We start from the raw sequence: 21,304 nt of genomic DNA on the forward strand, positions 1-21,304 counted from the left end.
ACGGACAACACAAACACAGACAAAACCCAAAAGGCAGTCAAAACAGAAAACTACTTAAAAGGACAACACCCCTCTGTACCACTATATAATTTGTGATTGGCTGCAAATTGTTTCAACACATTTTCAATGTATCAGGCCCTTAATATACTCAAAGAAATAGTCCCACACTAAATGAAACTTCCCTTTGACATTATTCTTCTTGGCAATCAATAATTCATAGGATCATAGGATGCAGTCTCTGTCATCAGTTGGGTCCAATCTGCGAGCCCCGGCATACATGTGCTCTTCCAGTTTCTCAGTACCAGCCTTGCTGCAGTGATGAGGCCTACAGTTATTAGCGCATGTTGTCCTTTGTTGACTCCTTGTGGCAACAGTGTGACATCTCCCAGGAGGCAAAACAGTGGCGACTCTGGCAACTTGTGTCCTAACCAATCTCCCAATTTCCTTAATACTTCTTTCCAGAAAGGTAATACCACAGGACATTCCCAAAAGGCATGTAAAAATTTACCAATTTCTCCCTTACATTTCCAACATCTTTTGTCTTCTACTAAGCCCATTCTAAAAAGCTTCACAGGAGTATAGTAGTATCTATGTATAATTTTATAATGGGTAAATTTACTTCTAATATCCCTAGTGGCCCAGCCAACTTTAGAAACTATGTTATTCCATTTCTCCTTACTTATTTCACACTCTAAATCTCTCTGCCATATTAATCTAAGATTCTTAGTATTCACCTTTTGCAATTCCATTATCTCTTTGTAAAATACTGAAGCCCTATGCATTGTACTTGGCAAGTCAAAAAAACTTTACAGCATATTAGGTTCCTCTATGTTTCTATTAAGTGGGAACACACTTCGCACACTGCTCCTTAGTTGTAAATACTTCCAAAATTCACCCCTTCCCTCCAGACCAAATTGGTCTACTAGCTCCTGATATGACTTAAAAACTGCATCCTTATATAAATCATCAATCACACATATACCACTCCTCTGCCAAGGATCCCAGCAGAATGAGCGCTTGCCTATCACAATACGTGGGTTATCCCAGACAGAAGAATACCCCTGCTTATATTGTGATTTCCCCATCAACCTATGCACCTTAGACCACACCCATTGAGAGTATTTCAAAATGGGGTTTTTCCCCCCCTCTACCACCTTAATCTGAGAGAGAGCCTGTATGGGTCTGGAAGGAGCCACCATGGCCATTTCTATCTTTATCCAATCTGGTTGAGAATCATAATTAGCCCAATGCCTCACCAACTTAGCCAGTTCAAAAGCTAAATTATATATTTCTACATTTGGAAGTGCCAAGCCCCCGTTTTCCCTTGTAGTACATAGCTTCTTAATATTAATCCTAGGTTTTTTCCCATTCCACAAATACTCTTTAATCATTTGATTATATTGTTTGTATATGCCACTAGGAATAATTACTGGCAGCATCATTGATATATAATTACATTGTGGCGCTATCACCATCTTAATAGTGGTAATTTTACCCCACAAAGTGAGATTAATTATCTTCCATCTTTCCAAATTATTTTTCATCTCTTGAAGTAATGGCATTAGATTTACCTCCATTATATCAGACAGGTCAGCAGTCAACTTTAATCCTAAATATTTCATTCCTACCGGGATCCATCTAAATTGAAAGTCAGAAATCTCGGACCGGAAAACAAGACCTAGATACAGGCATCGCCTCCGATTTCTGCCAGTTAATTTTATATCCAGATATTCGAGAAAATGTTTCAATCTTATTCAAGATTATGGGGATAGAATTAGCCGGGTCCGAGATAAGCAACAGAATATCATCCGCATACAAAAACAGCTTCTGTTCTGTCCCACCACCCCACACCCCTTTAATACCTGTATCCGCTCTTAGAGCAATAGCTAATGGTTCTAAAAATATGGTGAAGAGTAGCGGACTCAGTGGTTCCCCCTGTTTCTGGCCTCTCATGAGGCCAAAAAAGGGAGATTTCAGGCCATTAGTTAGAACAGATGCCTTCGGGGACATGTAAATAATCTTAATCCATTTTATGAAATCCCCTCCAAATCCGAACACCCTCAATGTATACAAAAGATAAGCCAGTTCTACTCTGTCATATGCTTTTTCTGCGTCCAACGAGAGCGCCGTGGTGGGCATAACAGCATCACGACTTGCCCACATAAGATGTAATAACCGCCTAACATTATCCGATGAAGAACGCCCTTTAACAAAACCCACTTGATCTGTATGTACTATATATGGCATAGATCTTTCTATTCTTGTGGCAAGGACTTTGGTAAGAATTTTGCGATCAACATCTATTAAGCTTATAGGTCTATAGCTCCCCGGGTCCGTAGGGTCTCTATCTTTCTTCAGGATCAAGGTAATCAAAGCCTCATTAAACGTGCCTGGTAGTTGCCCCACATCAAATGACTCTTTATACAGTTTTGTCAAAATGGGTGCCAATAATTCAATATATTTCCTATAGTATTCAACTGGTAGGCCATCTAGCCCGGGAGATTTTCCTGTTTTCAGTGATGCTATCGCATCTCTAACTTCTCTTTCAGTAATATCTCCCTCCATCTGTGCTACTTGTCCTTCTGATAGTTTGGGGATATTTAAATTGGCGAAAAAGGCTTCAAGTTGTTCTTCTGATGGGTCTACTTCTGATTTATACAGTTTCACATAGAAGTCTTTAAATACCTCATTAATATCCTTTGTACTCGTTACTAACTCCCCATTTGTATTTTTAATTGCTGGTATTATAAAGCTAGCATCTTGTTTTTTTAATGGCCTAGCCAATAATTTACTGGCCTTTTCCCCACTCTCATAGAAGTTACTTTTCATTCTAAACATAGCATATTCTACTCTTCTACTGTATAGCTCATTTAACTGGAATTTTAATTCACAAACTCTTCTCAAACGGTCCTCAGTATGGTTATCCGCCAGTTCTTTTTCTGCATCCTTCAACTGGGATTCTAATCCCAGCACTTGTTTTTTACTATCTTTTTTCTTCTTACTTGAGTGAGCTATTATTTTACCTCTTACATACGCCTTAGAGGCCTCCCATACTGAACCTAATCTCCCAGTTGATCCAATGTTGATGTCAAACTTTTTTTTAAGATCTTCCCCTAACAAATTGGCAAAGGTTTCATCCTGAAGCAATGACACATTCATCCTCCATCTATTAGATTTAATAACGTCTGACTCCAAATTTACCCCCCATTGCACAGTAGCATGGTCTGTTAATGCAATGGGTCCAATTGAGCAGTCTACAGTTCCTTCTACCAGATCTTTGGATATCAGAAAATAGTCTATGCGGCTGTGACTTTTATGCATATTCGAATAAAATGTATATTCTCTATCTCTGGGATGTACTAACCTCCAGATATCCATCAGGCCCAAGTCTCTCATCATCAAATGTATAGCTCTTCTGTCTCTTGGCACACTATTTGTAAGGGATGTTTTGTCCAGAACCCCATCTTGTACCCGGTTATAATCGCTTGATATTAAAGTGTGACCATCCACTATTTCCCCCATCATTTTATTAACCTTATGAAAAAAGGTTGGCTCTTCTTTATTTGGGGGGTATATATTACATATATTAACCTTTACTCCATTTATTTTAGCCTCGACACATATTATCCTCCCTTCATTATCCTTATGTTGTTTCAACATGACAAAAGTTTGATTTTTATGTACAAGTATTGCAACCCCACACTTATTACTAGTATATGAGCTATGAAATATCTGTCCCACCCATCCTATCTTAAATTTAGCTATTTCTGTGTCCACCAGGTGTGTCTCCTGTAACAGAGCCACATCTGCTTGTTGAGATCTAAGATAGGACAAACATTTTTTCCTTTTAGCAGGGTTATGTGATCCATTAATATTCCAAGTAATAAACCTCACCAACTTAACCATATCTTAAGCCCAGTTTATACTCTTGCATATTGAATTATCCAAAACCTACACATTACAGAGTCAATCACATCACTTAATACTAACCATTTAGGGTGTTGTCCAACTGCCAGCCTTACCAAACAAAAATAAAACAGAAACAAAAAATGTGCCCCATGTTTTACACACATAACACAACCAGGCCAACCAAAAACACATCCATGGGTGGGAAAAGAACCATCCACCTGAAAACCATAGATGCAAAAACCTTCACTCCTATCTCCTTGAAAACCTAAGGAGATGGAGAAAGAAAAAAGAACACACACAAAAAAAAACTAATCTACCTCAACTAGACCGTGAGTCGTGTTCACTGACCAACCCAAAGAAACCCCCCTTCCCCACCAACCCCCTCGCACCATTGATCAAAGCTACTATATCTTTTACCAGTGCTTTCCGACATGTGGCATCGGGCTGTCACAGACAGCTCCCCCATAGAAATAAACAAAAACAAAAACAGTGCTGTCTTCATTTATCATTTACAATAGACACACATAGTCCTCCCCACCTAAAACGTATACATTTCTATTTACTGTTCCCCACAGGTCATTAAGAACACACACTCTCCTACCATGATACTGGTCTTCCATGTTTCAACATGTCCTTCCCTTGTGTCTCAATTAAGAGCAGAACCAGGTAATCTATGTCCGTCATCGGACAGCTTCACAACAGTCCGTCATCCGTTTGGCACATTTATTCTTGATCTTCTCCATCCTGCGTGTCACCGGCGCTGGAGGCTCCAATACCTCTTTATTCAAAAATGCCAGTGCCTTACGGTGATCGTCAAATCTCATCCTCTTCCCTTTCCAGGTGAAGCGCATTTGTGCCGGTGGTGCCACAGTAAACCGCACATCCAGAGAGTGCAGCTTTTCTCTCACCTCCGAAAACTTTTTCCTCTTCTCTGCCCACTCCCGTGGCAGGTCTTGGAAAAAAGAGAGCTTGCACCCTTTCCACTCCACTCTCTGCCCTTCCCTATACCTTCGTTTCGCGGCAGCAAACACTTTCTCCTTCTCCAAGAAGCACAGGAAGCGGGTAACAATAGGTCTGGGCGAGCAGTTCTCATCCATCACTGGTCCTCCAGGGACCCGATGCACTCTCTGCAGCTGTGTCTGGTCCACCGGTATGCCCAGAGCTTCAACAATGATGTTCCTCACACATATCTCCGGCTTGCCCTCTTCCAGCTTCTCTTTCAGCCCAACCAGAACCAGATTCTGGCGTCTGTCGCGAAAGTTGGCATCCTACTGGGCCGCCTCACGTACCGAGCACTTTTTCTCTCCACAATTTCCCGAAGGCCGACGTTCTCGTCTTCTAAATCAGATATTCTGCTTTCAGCTGCCTCCAGACGCTGTAGGACGCCATTAACATCTGTGCGGAGTCCCGCATTGTCTTTTTTCACTTGGTCAATATCAGCTTGCAGGACCAGTAGCAACTTACTGACATGCCCAAGCTCGTCCATGGCTTTTCCGAGCGAGTTTTGCATAGCAGACAGGACGCTTGTATCCATGCTTCGTTTATCACCACCGGAAACGGCCGCAACAATTTCTTCTCGTTTATCACCGTCCTGCATGTCCACCATGTTGTTAGCGTTACTTCGTAGTATTCTGGGAGGCCGCTGACTTTGCCCCGCTGCCATCTACGACTTATATTTGTTACACCGTGTCAAAGGAAAGTTCTCAATCACATCAGTAATTTTATAGTAAACTCTATCGCATTTCGAGGTATCGGGTTGTTGGGTTGGGGAGCTCCGTTCTAGGCGGCCATGTTCCTCACAGCGTGCTCACGTGACCCCCAAAATGTTTATTTTTTTATACAAACAGTTACAGTTGCTGGACAAGAGGTTTACACGGGAAAAGTATTGCAGTTCAAACCATGTGTGAAACAGAGAGAGAGAAAGAGAGAGATAGATGCGTGTGTGCGTCCTTGCCTCTTTAAATTTTTCTAGAGACAGCTCAGGCCCAAAGACAAACTGCAGCGGGACATCTTCACAGTGACAGTGCGGTTGACCACTGGAGCGCAAAACATGCTCTGCTACTTTCTGCAGTGTGGCCAAGCTGATGACCCGAGAGTGACGCAGAGCAGAAACAATCTCATCCTCCAGCAGCCAGCGGATCTGAACACACACACACAGAGACACACAGTGTTAAGTGTTAGAATTCAAAAATCATCAATCATCTTTTTTTTTTTCTCCTAACAATCCTATATAACTAGAACTATCCTCTAACAGCGTGGCTAACGTGTTCCACTGTTGTTGAGAAACCAATTTCTTGTTTTATAGTTTGACTTAAAAAAAAATGTAACAAAATTGTTTTAATTAACAGAACTTGTGTATTGTGTGAGTGCCCAAACTGGCATGTATGAAGTGTAATGCATAATGGGGGAAGCTAAAAAGTGAAGGCACTCCTTTCAAGATGTTGTATTTATTAGTTGTTGTACTGTTTTGTATTGTATTGTTGTGCTGCTGCTTGGATAGCAAATATTTACAAGACTCACCTTATCCATTGTAGCCAGAACTGCTAACCTTTGAAGATCTGGCAGCTTGGATAAAGGATCACCAGAGACCCTGATTAGAGACAAGACACATACCAGACAAACAAAAAGAGATTCAATGTCAATCTGAGAAAGATCAGCTCTGTATTGTTCTCAGGAACATGTTTATGTGTTGAGCAAACTCACCCATCAACACTGGCTCCCCTCAGACTGTCCAACACTGCAATCAGCTCCTCATCAGAGCGATAGGAGGAGGGCTGTCCAGGTGAACGATTCAGGGACACACTGCTCTCTGAGGTGTACCTGCACACAAAGAGGTGATCTGATGTGCCACACCATGGTTTCACCATTGGAAGTCATCACACATACACTTCAATTCAAATTATCATCAGTTCCAGTTGCTCATCTTAGTGACAACTGTTCTTTATTTTTCAGAAATGTCCTCTGCCTTTTATAAACTTAAAATGTGGAGAATTTGTCTGCGATGACATCATCTTTTACATTATGCTGATGCTGCACATTCTGTTTTTTGTTGATAATACCACTAGATGGTGCCGAAGTAAACCCAATCCAATTCTAAACATGCATGAGCCACATGACATTCATGAAATGACTTGACTTTAAACTGGGTTAAATGTGAAGCTACCCTTTGGAGTTTTTACCAAAAGCTGCACTATGGAGTAGTTTTACGTAAGTCCTTGTTATGCTTGTGTCTCATGCAAAACACACATATCCATATCCAAGGCTGCAACAGTTACTTTCATAATTTGTAAAGATATTCAGTTTCAATATCAAAAAGTAAAGCCTCACTTCAGAGAAATATTGGCATTTTTGATTGAAAATTGAACAAGCCAACTATAATTCTTTTTTCTTCAATAGGCTGATTGATTATTCATTTCAGCTCTATTTCATGCTATTTCATTAACTGACACTTTGGCTGGATTCCACCAACAAGAATCAACTTTTAAACCTGACTGAATCATGGTTTAGTTAAAATTGTGTTTCCCCAAACTTTAAAACTAGTTTAAAATCCAATCAAACCTCTCTTTAAACCTCAATTTAGTGTTTTATCTAAACTTGAATTAATTGTTGCACCTAAACATAAAACTCCAGTGTAAACTATGATCGAGTATTAACTTTAAACTTAAACTGGAAGAGGTTAAACTTTTAACATGACTGTCTTTTTTAAATGAACGGAGCAAAAAAAATCTGGTGACTGGGATAAAATGATGGGTCAGACTCAAACGAACTGCGCTTTATGATGCTGCTGAATTTTTAATCAACATACCACTTCAGTCAGTTCTGGATTTGATCAGAAGACTGGACCGACTGTCAGACAGTGGAGTGACAGAGATGATGGTGCTGGTTCATTAATAGGACATTTCCACATGTGCTAGCTTGGCTTGACTTGGTTTTAATTGGCACATCTATATTTTATCACTGTGAAAACAGGGCTTCCTGCTTCAGAGTTGTCTCTTACCTAACGTCGTTGTCTTGAGTAAAAGACATTTAAAAGAAGCAAGCTGGTCTATGGTTATGACAGCGTCAGAGGAGCGGCAGTGAACACTTCCTCACGACTGTGTTATTGAAGAATCTGCACTCACAAAGCTCCAATGTACATTTAGTTCCTATAAATTCTTTACAATAAAAGTTATGTTATTTGTCCTGTCAAAGCTTTTACTACGAAGCAGCATAATCAGGTACAGGTAACTACAGCCCCAGTTCACCCTCGTCTCTGGGGACTTGGGCCATGCTCCCCTCTACTTTCCCTTCCTTCACCCAGTATGTGAAATGTCACACAAGGGACGATAAAACCTTGGGTTTAATGCATGCAAACTTGAAGGAAGCATACACATTCTTTCCAGTCCCCTGCTTGGTTGCTCAGATCACTACTTGGTCCATCTGCTAGCAGACTACAAACCTGTGGTGAATTCAAATCCGCCACATAAAAAGTCAATGAAGGTTTGGTCTGAGGAGGCCAGTGAAAGGCTGAGGGACTGCTTTGACACCACAGACTGGTAAGCACTCTGCATCCCACATGAGGAGGACATCAACAGACTGCTTCACAAATCACATACATTTTCAGTGTGGAGAACACTGTGCCTTCCGGGAAGGTACAGTGTTAAAGCAACAACAAACCCAGGGTGAAGTCTGGGATTAAAATCATACTGGATAAAAGAAGAGGGTTTTCAGATCAGGGAAGAGGAACTGAGGAGAGCCCAGGATGAGCTCAGGCAGGAAATAAGGGATGGAAAAACAGCTACACGAGGTAACTGGAGCAGCAGCTGTTGCAGAACAACACCAGGGATGTCTGAAGAAGACTGCGGTGGAGGGAGAGGGAGAGCAACAGAGCGGAGACCAGGACTGGGCAAATACTCTCAATGACTTTTTTTGCTGTTATGTCTCTGACTTTGGAGACAGTCCCTGTCCTGTGGCAGACTTCCTGTGTGGTCCCAGGTCCAAATTCTGTGCACCCCAAGTAGCCTGGCCACTTCAGCCCTGTCGCCTTAACTTCTCACCTGATGAAGAACATGGAGAGGATTATTCTCAGGCACATCCATCCCCAGGTGAGCACGAAGATGCAGTCATCTGCCTGCTGCACAGAACACTTACGAACCTGGAGAACACTGGACTGTGAGGGTCATGGTTTTTTACTTCCCCAGTGCTTTCATCATGCTGGGACCCACAGATGAAGTCATTCATTGTGGATTTCAAAATGGACTCTGAACTGAACTCAGTTTCCCAGAATTCTCCAGTCTTCACATCTAGGTGCATAATTAAGTTTGAGCTACTATTGTTCAGGGTGACAGACGCCCCTCTGATCAGACAGTCAAAACTCCAGCTCTTTCCTTTGTTCTCCCTCTTCTCCACCTCTCTCCCCAAGGGGCTGCCTGCCCTCAGGCTTTCTTCTCCTGGATTCTTCTGGACCTAACAGTTGCCGAGAGCTACAAGCTACATCTCCAGCAGGCCCAAAGAACTTCTCCTCACTGCAGCGACACAAGTTCCTAATAGCATTCCAGATTAGTTAGCAGCAGCAGCAGCAGCTTTGACGCAGAGCTTGCCAGCTAGCTCCACAAATTGAGGAACACAAAGGAAGTTAGCACCGGTTAGCACCATTAGAGTGACCAGTTTCCAGGAGTGACATGGTGTGAGAACCACCACTTTTTTTTTTTATTCAGCCAGCCAGCATATAGTACATGTTAGTAAGTTTGTGTGTTTTCATCTTTGTGTTGAATAAAAGACTTTGAACCTTCATGCTGTCTGTTTAATATTGTACAATAGTGAACGTTGCCAACCTCTACACTGTCAAGGATCCAAAATCCTTTGACCATTATTAGCTATTATGATAAATTTTGTTGTAATTATTAAGTTAATTACTAATCAGACTTACAGTTTAGTACCTTTTTATGAGACTGATTTTGTGAATTGACTATCTTTTCCCTTCTTCAAGGGTGGTGCCCCGAGGTGGATCTTATTTATCAATGTTGCATGAAGCAATACAAATACAATTTAGCCAGCACTTCTTTGGGGAAACTGGAAGGGGCCGGAGTTGACCAACACCTGGCTGTATGGACCATAGACTTTCTCACAAACAGACCAAAGTATGCGAGACTCATGGACGTTGTCTCAGTTGCGGTAGTATGTCATACGGGGGTCCCTCAGGGTACGATGCTCTCTCCTTTCCTTTTCACCCTCTACACATTGGACTTCATGCAGAGCACTGAACTGTCACCTCCAAAAGTTCAAAATGTTATATTTCATTAAGAAAACAGTGCAGCCGAAAGTTTTTCTCCTCTTTTATATTTGTTAGGTCCCGTCTGCATGCAGATTTATTCTATTTGAATACCTATTTTAGTTTGGGTAGCATCTCTACATTGATTTAACTCTGGATTAATTCAATTTAAACCCAGTTTTACACAATTCTGATCAGATCTTACAGTACATTAGTCCTTGTTCTTGCAACCAGAATTAGTGGTTTAAAAAAGCCAAGTAAAATGCAAACAAGAAAAAAGACTTCTAACCAGTTTAAACATGTAAGGAAACCATGCAGGTTCCAAAATAGTGGGGGAAAAATATGAAAAGGACATGCATTCAACATTTTGTTCAATCTCAATGATATACATAGGACTTATTTGTTAACAAGAAAACTACACATTGTACCGTTAATACTGTGACGGCACCATGTCCCAAACACTTTGAATAATCCTCTATTTGCTCAGGCTCTGACTCACCTGTTATGATGGAAATTAGCCATGACTTCAATCTCAAGAGGTAGTGTCAGAACAAAAATATCTAATGTGACTGAGAGTTCATTCAAATCAACTGATTGTAAGGCCTCAGCATTCTCCAGGCAGGAAATAATCTCACCTGCAATCAAAGCAAAAGAAATACTCTAAATGGTCATATCAAAACTTGTAGAACATTGAAAAGATTTCTTTATTGAGGGAGGAAACCAGAGTGAGGCAAAGAGGCAATCATGGCTACACTCACCAAGACAGGTAGGCAGTGTTTGTATGGGCATGGAACCATGGCAGCTTTTCATATTGACAGAACACGTGACATGAACAAAGAGCGGTGGCATGTCCAGCTGTGGCCCCTCAGACTCCAGAAGGGAGTCTCCCTCCAGGATGCTGAAGGAGTCCTGGTCTTGATTGACCGTGTTGGAATCAGACAGGGACTGATCCTCACCCTCTGTGTGAAAGCTGGTACCTGGCTGCTCCTCATATTCCACCACTAAATCTGTGTCGCTCTCCATCATGATGCAGCAACCCAACACGTTCTCTGCACACAACACAGTCAACTCGCTTTCAACAATGGGCCCTTATAAACAGAGCAGTATTTTTGAACGGCACTAATAGAAGTATCTGGGATTCGTGAGGTTGTGTTGTGTATTAAGTACTCTCAACAACAACCTCAGATAATTAGCAAATAATAATGTAACCATGTTTTACAGCAGGACTCTCTGAGACCTCAAACATTTTTGTAGAGGACATGTCATCAGTTCAAAATCATATTTAGAAGTAATTATTTTATTAGTAAAAATGTTGTATAAAAAGAATCATAGACTTTTTCAGTTTTTTCCCTTGCAATAGTTGGCCACTTTAAGATTAAGAAAAGAATCATTGAAGCTCTCCTTTTCTGCATTATGTCTCACAGTATTCATATCTACGCTATCAGACCTACCTAAATATTCAGCTACATCTTTTAAGTATAGTATGAAGTATATACAGTGGTGCCAAGAAGGTGCTCTACACTATTGAGGGCCCATTTCTGCTGTACATCGTGCCAAAAACAAACCTCACCATCATCAGTCGCTGGCTCAGCTTCTGACACCAGCTCCTCACTGGGTATCCTTCCTACATCCCCATCCTCTGAGTCCTCCTGAGAAGACAAACCACAGTGCAAAGGGTTATCTAGTTTATTCAAGAGCTGGCTGGGGAAGGGAGAGTGGTGTCGCTTTCCAAGGCAGAACTGACACATATAATTGCAATTGGTTTTCACATGCACAAATTACCCTCAAGCATTATTTATGAATCTTTTAGATTAGATTTTTCTTTGGTTAAAGAAATACAAACTCCTTTGTTTTGTTGTTTTTCAAGTTTTTTTATTTACTCAATAAATCTCTGATAGTTATTTTCATCGTGAATGATTGCTAGATATGAAAGAAAAGTAAGTTGAAACAAAAGAAAACAACACAAAAACATCAAACAGTTTCGTCAACTCACCTCTATCTTGGATGAGGATGGGCAGTAGAAAAAGTAGTGTGGATTGGAGGGCACAGTTTTGAAGTATTGGGAGATGATTTCCATGAATTTATCCTGTCGAAGGATATATTTAAATCAGAATGGCATCATTTTCACATTGTAAGCTTATTACCAATTACCCAAAGGAGAGTTTTTGGCCCTTTTAAGACAGAGATTCGCAAAAGCTGCTTGGCTCTCACTGACTGGGACAGATGCTGTTTTCTGGATGGAGAAAGAGTTGGTAGGACAGACAGGGTGAGGGCGACTTTCCATATATAGGATAAATTAGGCTCTTTCAATGTTCTCACATATGTTGTCAAAGACACTACCTGCTACGCTATGTTATAATGCTGATTTGTGGGTAGAAGTTCATTTTGAACAATATCCTGTGAAGGACCAGGACGTCCCTGTCTCGTCCTGCCAGTTTACACTTTCACACAGTCATAGATTCACTATATTAAAGGGATATTCCACCATAAGTTTAATCCATGGTCTAACACATCGTGACACCGATTAAGACCCACCCTCGAGAGATCAAGTTTTCCAACCGCTAGCTTATGTAGTTTTGTCACTACATCCGCTGTTGAATCAGAGGTGAAATGAAACTGAAACCCATTTCTCCTATGTTACTTTTATACAGACAGTGAGGCAGAATAACGGCATGTAAGGCAGTGTACATGGGGCTTGTGATTCAAAGAAATAACTTTAAAAATATGAAATGAAGAGCAGGAGATGAATAAGACAATACCTGGATTATTTTGTGCAGATCTGGGTACACTTCACATTTGGGCTGTGTCTGAAGCAGTGTCAGAGAGAACTCTGGGATCTTGGGTGTCTTGTACTCATCCAGGATCAGTGGAGATGTAGAGGACTTGCCTCTAGATTCAGCTTCACTCGCATCCTCCATTTCGATACTATTATCAGAAATATTAATAATTAGCACATGGGTAGCACATGGGAAACACATGGGCACATGGGCTAAATTGTGCATGAGATTCCTGCCTGTTGACCACAGTAAAGTCAGAGTATTGAGTGACTGTGTCAAGCCACTGACAGGCCATTATATCACATACTGTAGTCGGGGAAGTCATCATGTATCTATGAACTCCCCAAGATACACAAGGAAGGAGCACCACTTGGACCCACTTGGACTTGACGTCGCAGAAACGAAACGTGCTGCTGCGTCGGCACTGCAGTCTTTAGCGTTAGCCGGGCTGCTAAGTTTACTTGCTTTGTTATAGCAATCAAACACGCTGCATCCCTTTAGCTTCATACTATGCGCGCATTCCAAGTGTTTGGTGATTTCCCTGAATTCCACTGGATACTGTCCACTGCGTTATGGCTCCGATCTGGTTTTGCTCCGCCGTCCGCAGTCCGCCTTCCGCCATCTGCTAACCCCCACCAGTTGCGTTTTGAGACTGCAGTACGGTAGACAGCTGGTATCGCGAGGCCGAGGAGTTTCCACCATAATCACATAATCACTTGTGACCGCAGTTATAGGTATGTGTCTTAAAAGTAACCGGATGTTATATTGTTATTTCGGTACTTGACTTCCTGTCTGCTCAGTGTTAAATTCTGCTGAATTGGTGCGTAGTGCTCTGGCATCTGCCAGATATAGAAGTCCTGGTTATCTGTTGCGGAGTATTTGCAATTGCATAGCTTCTGTTCTGTTGAAGCTTTAATTATTACCTTGTGGTAATAAAAAGAAGGTTGAATCTTTTGACATCTTGTAAAGTCCTTTTTTTACACAAAATTACATGTTGTAGTATCGATAAGAGTATTGTTAAGTATCGGTACTGATAAGGAGTATCGGTATCGGTATCGATAAAATCCTAATGATATACATCCCTACTCAACACTACATCAAAAACTTACAGGATTTCACCAACAAGGTGAGAGAAATAACACTGGACCCAGAAGAAACAATGGTTTCATATGTCACCTCACTTCTTCTATGCATTCCCACTCAAGAAGCTGTTAAAAGATGGTAAAGAAACGTCTGCTGCAGGACAGCATTTTGTCCAGCTGAGCCAACTTCACCCCAGACTACATATGTGACTTACTTGACCTCTGCCTGACGACCACCTACTTCCAGCAAAGTGAAGATTTCTCCTCTGCATGGAAGAAGAGCAGAGTCTTGATTACCTTTCACAGCCCAAGCCACTGCTTCAGGTATGTAACACGAGTCAAAATCCAAGCAAGGGAAGTGGAAGCCTTCACCGAACATATAAATGATGTGGACAATAACATCAAGTTCACACATTAAGATGTCGAGGAGACATCGAACACATTGAAGAAGACCAAATCCTCAACATTGAGGTGTACAGGCACTCAGTGTCCCAGAATCCCCCATTCTTCACACCTAGGTACAAAATTCTGCTTTTAGCTACTGTTGGTCAGGGTAACAGACCCCTTCTGACCAGATAGTCACATTTCCAGTGCCTTCCTTGTTTCTTTCTCTCTCACTTGATGCCCTCTACTCATTCGACTTCTTATCCTCAAGGGCTCCTCTCCACCTCCCCCCACGGGGCTGCCTGCCCTAAAGATCTCTTCTTCTGGGCCTAACAACTGTGGAGAGCTACAAGCTGCCTTTGCAGCAGGCCCAAAGAACTTCTCACTTCAGCAACAACAACCACCAGCACCTTTTCTTCAAAGACTGGTGACATTGAACTGGGCTGAGATAGCATAGCACGGCTAAGGACAGGACTTGGTTGATGTAATGCATATGTGTTAAATTAATGTGTTTGTCCACTGTTCGAGTGGTTATTGGTAGTTTGCTTTCCTAGATGGATAATTCAAGGTTAGTCAAATGCTGCTTCAAACAAACTCAGGGTCTCTGCGTGCAACTTACCATCACACACACACACACACCCCTGTATATAGTACATTTTAGTTAAATTGTGTGCTTTCATATTTGTATTGACTAAAGACTTCTGAACCCTCTTGCTGTCTATTCAATATTGTACAAGAGTGAATGTTGCCAACCTTTACTCTGTCAAGATAGAAGATAAAATCCTTCAACCATTACTAGCTGTTACAGTAAATTTGGTTGTAGTTATTAAGTTAATTATTAATCAGAGCTATAAACAGTTTAGTACCTTTTTATGAAACCGATTTGGTAAATTTGCTATTTTCTCTTCTTCAAGGGTGGTGCCCAAAGGTGATCATATTGGATCATATTATTAAACAGAATTAATGATTATCCCTAATAATCATTAATTATTATTGATAGCTAAATTGAACCTAAAACTCCCTTTTAATGTTGCATGAACACTACTTAATTGTGCCTCGTGTAATGCAAGGCCCAACAGTGCCCACAAATTCAGAGGGGAAGGAACAGAAGCACATCAGGGGAGCTCTCAAAACCTGTGGCTACCCAAACTGGACCTTTGTCAAAACCACTAAAGCATCCAGATCAGACAGAGAGGAGGAGATGCAAAAACATAACAACATTGTCATTCCCTGTGTCGCGGGAACATCTGAGACTCTGGGATATCCCGGGTTAACTTTAAACCTACTAACATACTGAGGCAGAAACGTGTCCATCCTAAGGACAAAACACCCAGGAATAAACAGAGCAATGTAGTTTATGATGTTCAGTGCAGCTAGGACTGCACAGATTTGTACATTGGGAAGACAAAACCAACCTCTCCATAAATTAATGGCAAAGCACAGGAAGGCCAACCCTTCAGGTCAAGACTGCTGTCCACTCACAGCTGAAGGAGAAAAATCACTGTTTTGTGGACAACAATGTACACATCTTGGCCGGAAAAGACAGATGGTTTGAAAAAGGAGTGAAAGAATCCATCTATGTCAAACTAGAAGGATCGTCTTTGAACAGAGGAGGTGGCCTAAGACATTAATTATCACACCTAGGCTCACAACTAGCCCTAACAACTCACATGAAGGCTGGTTGGGTAAACGACACAGAATTGGCCCTAATAACTCTTAAACTCAGAGCTCATACGTGTCCTTAATCCCACACAGAGTTTAAAAGCTTTCCAACTTCCCTCCAGTTAGTTAGAACTGAAGAAGCCTCTTGGATGAGAGGTCAAATGTCTTCAGGAAACTGAAACATGTCCATTTGCCTACAATACAGTATGTATCGACTTCCGAGATGGCGGACAGGTTAGCAGCATAGCTTCTATCTCGCCCTAGTCGGGAGAGATAAAACCACTGCATTTGAGCAACTTGACATACAACTGACATAAACTTTGAGATGCGTGGTCACCGTAGCCGGAGAAACACTTAAGACTCAAAGAAAACTTGAGAAAGGCCTACAAGAGAAGAGATCTCCGACGAAAGTGAACTAGAGAGTGACGAGACGGAGAAAATGGGGGACGCAGAAGTACTGAAAGCTGGACTTGCTGGCATCAGTAGCAATATATGGGACCTCAAGCAGGAACTCCTAAACGAGCTGACAACATTCAAAGACAAACTCAAAGGTGAGATGAAACAAGAAATCGTGACCTTAAGACAAGACATAGAGGGAAAGCTTACAGAAAATCAAAAAGAACTTCAGGAACAGAAAACTATGCAAAGGCTTGCATAGCGGAGTTGGAGGAGCATGACATAGAGATGTGTGACCCTGCTAACGAAGCTGACAAAACAGACACACCAGATGCAGGACAAACTAACGGACCTCGAAGTGAGGTCTCGGCCAAATAATGTCCGGATTTTCGGATTGCCTGAGGACATAGAAGGAAGCTCCATTACAATCTACTTGGACCGCGTTTCTTAAAAAAGAGCTGGAACTACCCGAAGGAACCGATTTACAAATCCAACGCGCCCACAGAGCTCCCACACTTAAACCGGGCCCGGGCTGTGCTCCAAGAGCAGTAGTGGTTAATTTCCTCAAGTTTGAAACTAAGGAGAAGGTCCTACAGAAAGTCTGGCAGAAGAAGGGGATACAGGTGGGCAACAAGAAAATCCAATTAGACCACGACTATCCCACAGAAATTGTCCAAAAGTGCAAAACATATCTGGGCATCAAGAAAACACTGAAAGATAAGGGGATCCGTTTTCAGACCCCATTTAAGAAAATGAGAATCCACTGGAACAATGGTGTTAAGAGCTATGACAATGCGGGGGATGCAGCGCAAGACATAAGAGCAAGGGGATTAACTGTGAATGTACCGGATGTGGCCGCGGGGCGAGCGGAGGAGGTGAACCAAGGTGCTACGGGATGGCAGCGTGCGGTACACAGCAGATCAAGGCAGGACACGGCGGAACAACGAGCGAAGGAGAAGTTGCAAGAATACGGGAGGAGACCTGATATCTAACATCTTACCAGTGTAAAGAGGTTACAAGGCTTCAAATAACAATGACCTGGGTCAGATCATATTGGACTACTGAGGCAGTAAAAATGAAGCATGACCCTTGGTCGAGTTAATTAATACAAATAGGCTTCAGATATTACAGTCCGATATAGAGTATTACAGACAAGATGAGGGATACAAAGGTTGGACTCGTCTAGACTAAGCTTGACACGGTCAATGGGAATGGCTCTAGGTCTAGGGATGGGCCCTCACAGGAGAGGATTTTCCATCCACCCACCACAGGGACTTGGGGGAGAAAAAGAATATTCCCTGTGTGGAAGTTCTATTTAGTTCACACTGTTCTTAATTTCGTTCATTTAACTTTTGAGCTGCTTTGGGTAGTACATATGCACAATAGTGAAGTAATATGGTATGTAATGACATGAAAATACTGTCCTTAAATGTAAATGGTCTAAATACACCTAAAAAGAGAGGAACAGTTATAGCAAAATTGAAAAAAGAAAAATTACAAGTCATATTTTTTACAGGAAACTCATCTGTCCCAGACAGAACATGAAAAATTAAAAAAATGTGGATTTAGGAACTCATACTATAGTACATATAAACAAGGAGGTAGGAGGGGGGTTATGATATTAATCCCAAATTCAGCTATATTTAATTGTGAAAAGGAAATCAAAGATAAAGAGGGAAGATATGTGCTAGTGAAGGGAAAACTAGAAAATGAACCTGTTACGTTGATGAATGTTTATGCACCCCAGAAAGCAGTTAACACTTCTTAAAATCCCTGTTTAAAAATTTGTAAAGCTATCTTTGGAAGAAATGGGACTGATAGACATATGGAGGAGTCTCAATCCTCTTGAAAAGGATTTCACACATTATTCGGCAACACACAACATCCATTCAAGAATAGATAATTTTTTCATAAATATGGGAGATAGACACAGAGTGACTGAGTGCAAGATTGGAGGTGCTGAGATATCAGATCATAAGGCATTATTTCTATAAATAAATCTGAATGACAGGAAAAGATAAAGAATCTGGAGAATAAACACAGGAATACTAAATGATAAAGGACTGGTAAAAGATTTGAAGGAAGACATTAAACAATATATTGAAGAAAATAGCAATGGGGAAGTGGGCCTGCACATTATATGGGATGCTCTGAAAGTGGTTATTCGAGGAAAGATAATAGCTAGAACCACGTTATTTTAAAAAAACGAGAAGAGAAGCATATACAAATCACTCTGCTTAACATGCTCCTTTAGGGCAGCCTTTGTTGAAGGGATTGACTGCACATTGTGTCTCTTTGCAAATAACTTCCTTCTAGCTTGGTCTATGTCTGTGGATATGCTGGTTCGATCATAGAACAGGATTATAAACCTTTCAATAGTTGCCATTACATCATGTAGAATGTCATGTAGGGCAGAAGACAATTCTAATAGGGCATGTGTAAGCTCTGGAAAGACAGCCCACACAGCCCATGCAGCCTTTTTCCCCTGGCCAGCAAAGCTTGATACTGTGTCACAGCCAGTCAAAGCATGAAACACTGGAAGAGTAGGTTCCTTCTCAGGCCCAAGTGCAGCTGGGATTTCATGGGCTGCGAGGTATCGTAAACTCTTTCCAGTCCCAAATGCCAACCAAAGCGCATCCCCTGCCTTTAGACCTTGAGCTGCTGCCACAGCTAGAACACAACATCGGTATCAACAGTTTGGATCATAATTTTCTTGTGCCCATTTCGTACTGCATGGGCCACATGTCATAACATGCAACTGTCAGCTTCCTCATGTGTGCATGGATAAACTGAGGACAGATCAGCAAGGGGTGGCTTGCTGAGGATAGCAGTCCACCATTTGAAACGTGGTATTGGCATGTTAGCACGTTAACTATTTATGTGGAAGAGGGTTTTAATGGGAGAATAATAATAAGCATTTTTCTAAAATAAGTGTCATTTATCTATTTTCAATGGTCAAGTCATATCTGATCTTTCCAATGAATCAACAAGGTGACATCAACATGTCACTATTTTTGAGACTTAGGTATTTGTGAAGTTTGAGGAAAAAGATTGAAATTAAACTAAATTCCCTTTAGCTAATTTTAACTAGCACTGCTTACATTTGTGTGCGATATCTGCAAGTAAATGGTGGCCATCTTGCATTGTGAGTACAAAGTCAGATGCTGGGCTAATTACACATTGCAGATTTTATTTCTGCATGATAAAATATATAATTATTTATGGAGATGGACCATATGATATGCAATATATGAAACTTTATTAAAATACAATGTTCATGGTGATCGTGGCTATCATCTTGAATTTTTATTGAATACATTTCTTTAAAGTAGGTATGGTAAATAAATTTATCTAACAAGATCATCAACATCATATTTTATACCATGCAAATAAGAAAATTGATCTGAATACTGATGTCAGTGGCAGCCATTATAAAAATGACCATCACGCAGTGGCGGTTCTAGACCAGTTTTAACAGGGGGTCCAGGTTGGGGTCGGCTTTTTTGTTAGGGGGCACATACAACTCTGAAAAAAAGATAAATCTCTCATTCAGACAAAGCAGTGTTTACAATTTCAGCAATTTTGATTGGGTAGTAAACTGCTGAGACACTTTATTTCTGCCTTTCCCTTCAAAACAAAGTCATTGCAAGAAATCTGTCATTGTATTATTGATGCAGACTCCCTGTCGGGGGGGTCCAGACTCGGAGTTACGGGGGCACTGGCCCCTGTTGCTTATATCTCTGATTTAAAAAAAAGTAATACCTTACTGAGTCATTATGAAAAGTTTTTCCCTGAAGCCACTGTCTGAACTATCTATTTATTTATTATTTTATTTTTCCCTTTCTTCTTCTTCCTCTTTAAAAATTATTTATTTATTTACTTATTTATGTATTTTATTTTTAATTTGAACTCTAAAGCACCCAGCTAGCCTTCTAAGGTATGTGCAAGTGAATAGAAAATCAAAAGACATGGCATTGGCGAGCCAAAATAGATCCTCTACCACCCAAATTGCATTAACGGCGTACAGTAGCGGCTCCATTGTCTTCATCTCCCAGCTGCAGCTAGACAACCTGGTTTTGCAGAATATTGTCGAAGAGCTGCAGTTTCAGTGTTAAAACTGATAGAATAATAGCCGTCTGTGGTTCTATATGGGCTGTGGCAATAATTTTGAAAAATAATAGTTCGCATCAACATATTGAAAAAAAAAAAGAACTTTCCCAACACTGTTGAATACTAACAACAAACATTCAACTAAATACATTAAGGTGAAATGGGAGGAAGAGCTTAAAGTGGAAATTTCAGATGAGGAGTGGCATAAAATGTGGAAGATACATCACTCATCCACTAATTCACGAATTTGGAGAGAATTTGCATGGAAAATACGATCCGTTTTTTTATTACACCGAAAATGAAAAGTAAGCAGCTGCGCAGCCGTCAGAAAAGCTGGAGGATGTGGATCTTTTAATGAAGACCACTCTCCCATTTTTTGTAATTGTCAAAAAATAATAGTATTTTGGGAAATGATATGTAGGGAGCTACAGCAAATATTAGGATATAGAGTGCCTAAGACCTGTTAAGTGCTTTATTTATGCAAATTCTCAGAAGCGATTGATATCACCTGTGATGGATACTTGATCAAAATACTGCTGGTGGCAGGCAAGAAAGCCATCACTAGGAACTGGGGAAAGGAAACACCACCAATGAAAGATCAATGGATAACAATTGTAGAAGAAATCATTTTAATGGAAATGCTACAGGAAGCACAACTGGACCAAAAATGGAAAAAATTGACCCTATACAAAGCTCTAAACGATGATACTGGACTGGATTAATAGCTGATAGAT

At 41.0% G+C, this 21,304-nt stretch overlaps 1 protein-coding gene across 4 annotated transcripts in view; it reads right to left on the reverse strand.

The window, feature by feature from the left end:
• Positions 1 to 21,304, reverse strand: part of szt2 (SZT2 subunit of KICSTOR complex) — a 221,147-nt gene that overhangs the window by 126,084 nt on the left and 73,759 nt on the right. For all 4 annotated transcript variants that reach the window (XM_030433927.1, XM_030433928.1, XM_030433929.1 and 1 more), the window contains exons 29-36: positions 12,919 to 13,084; positions 12,153 to 12,245; positions 11,730 to 11,808; positions 10,918 to 11,208; positions 10,659 to 10,794; positions 6,613 to 6,729; positions 6,430 to 6,499; positions 5,864 to 6,049 (exon numbers count right to left, since the gene is read on the reverse strand). In XM_030433927.1, the coding sequence (XP_030289787.1) occupies positions 5,864 to 6,049; positions 6,430 to 6,499; positions 6,613 to 6,729; positions 10,659 to 10,794; positions 10,918 to 11,208; positions 11,730 to 11,808; positions 12,153 to 12,245; positions 12,919 to 13,084 (1,138 nt within the window). The remainder of the gene's footprint in view (positions 1 to 5,863; positions 6,050 to 6,429; positions 6,500 to 6,612; positions 6,730 to 10,658; positions 10,795 to 10,917; positions 11,209 to 11,729; positions 11,809 to 12,152; positions 12,246 to 12,918; positions 13,085 to 21,304) is intronic.

The sequence above is a fragment of the Sparus aurata genome, chromosome 11 (genome assembly GCF_900880675.1).
Source record: "Sparus aurata chromosome 11, fSpaAur1.1, whole genome shotgun sequence".
Lineage (NCBI taxonomy): Eukaryota > Metazoa > Chordata > Actinopteri > Spariformes > Sparidae > Sparus > Sparus aurata.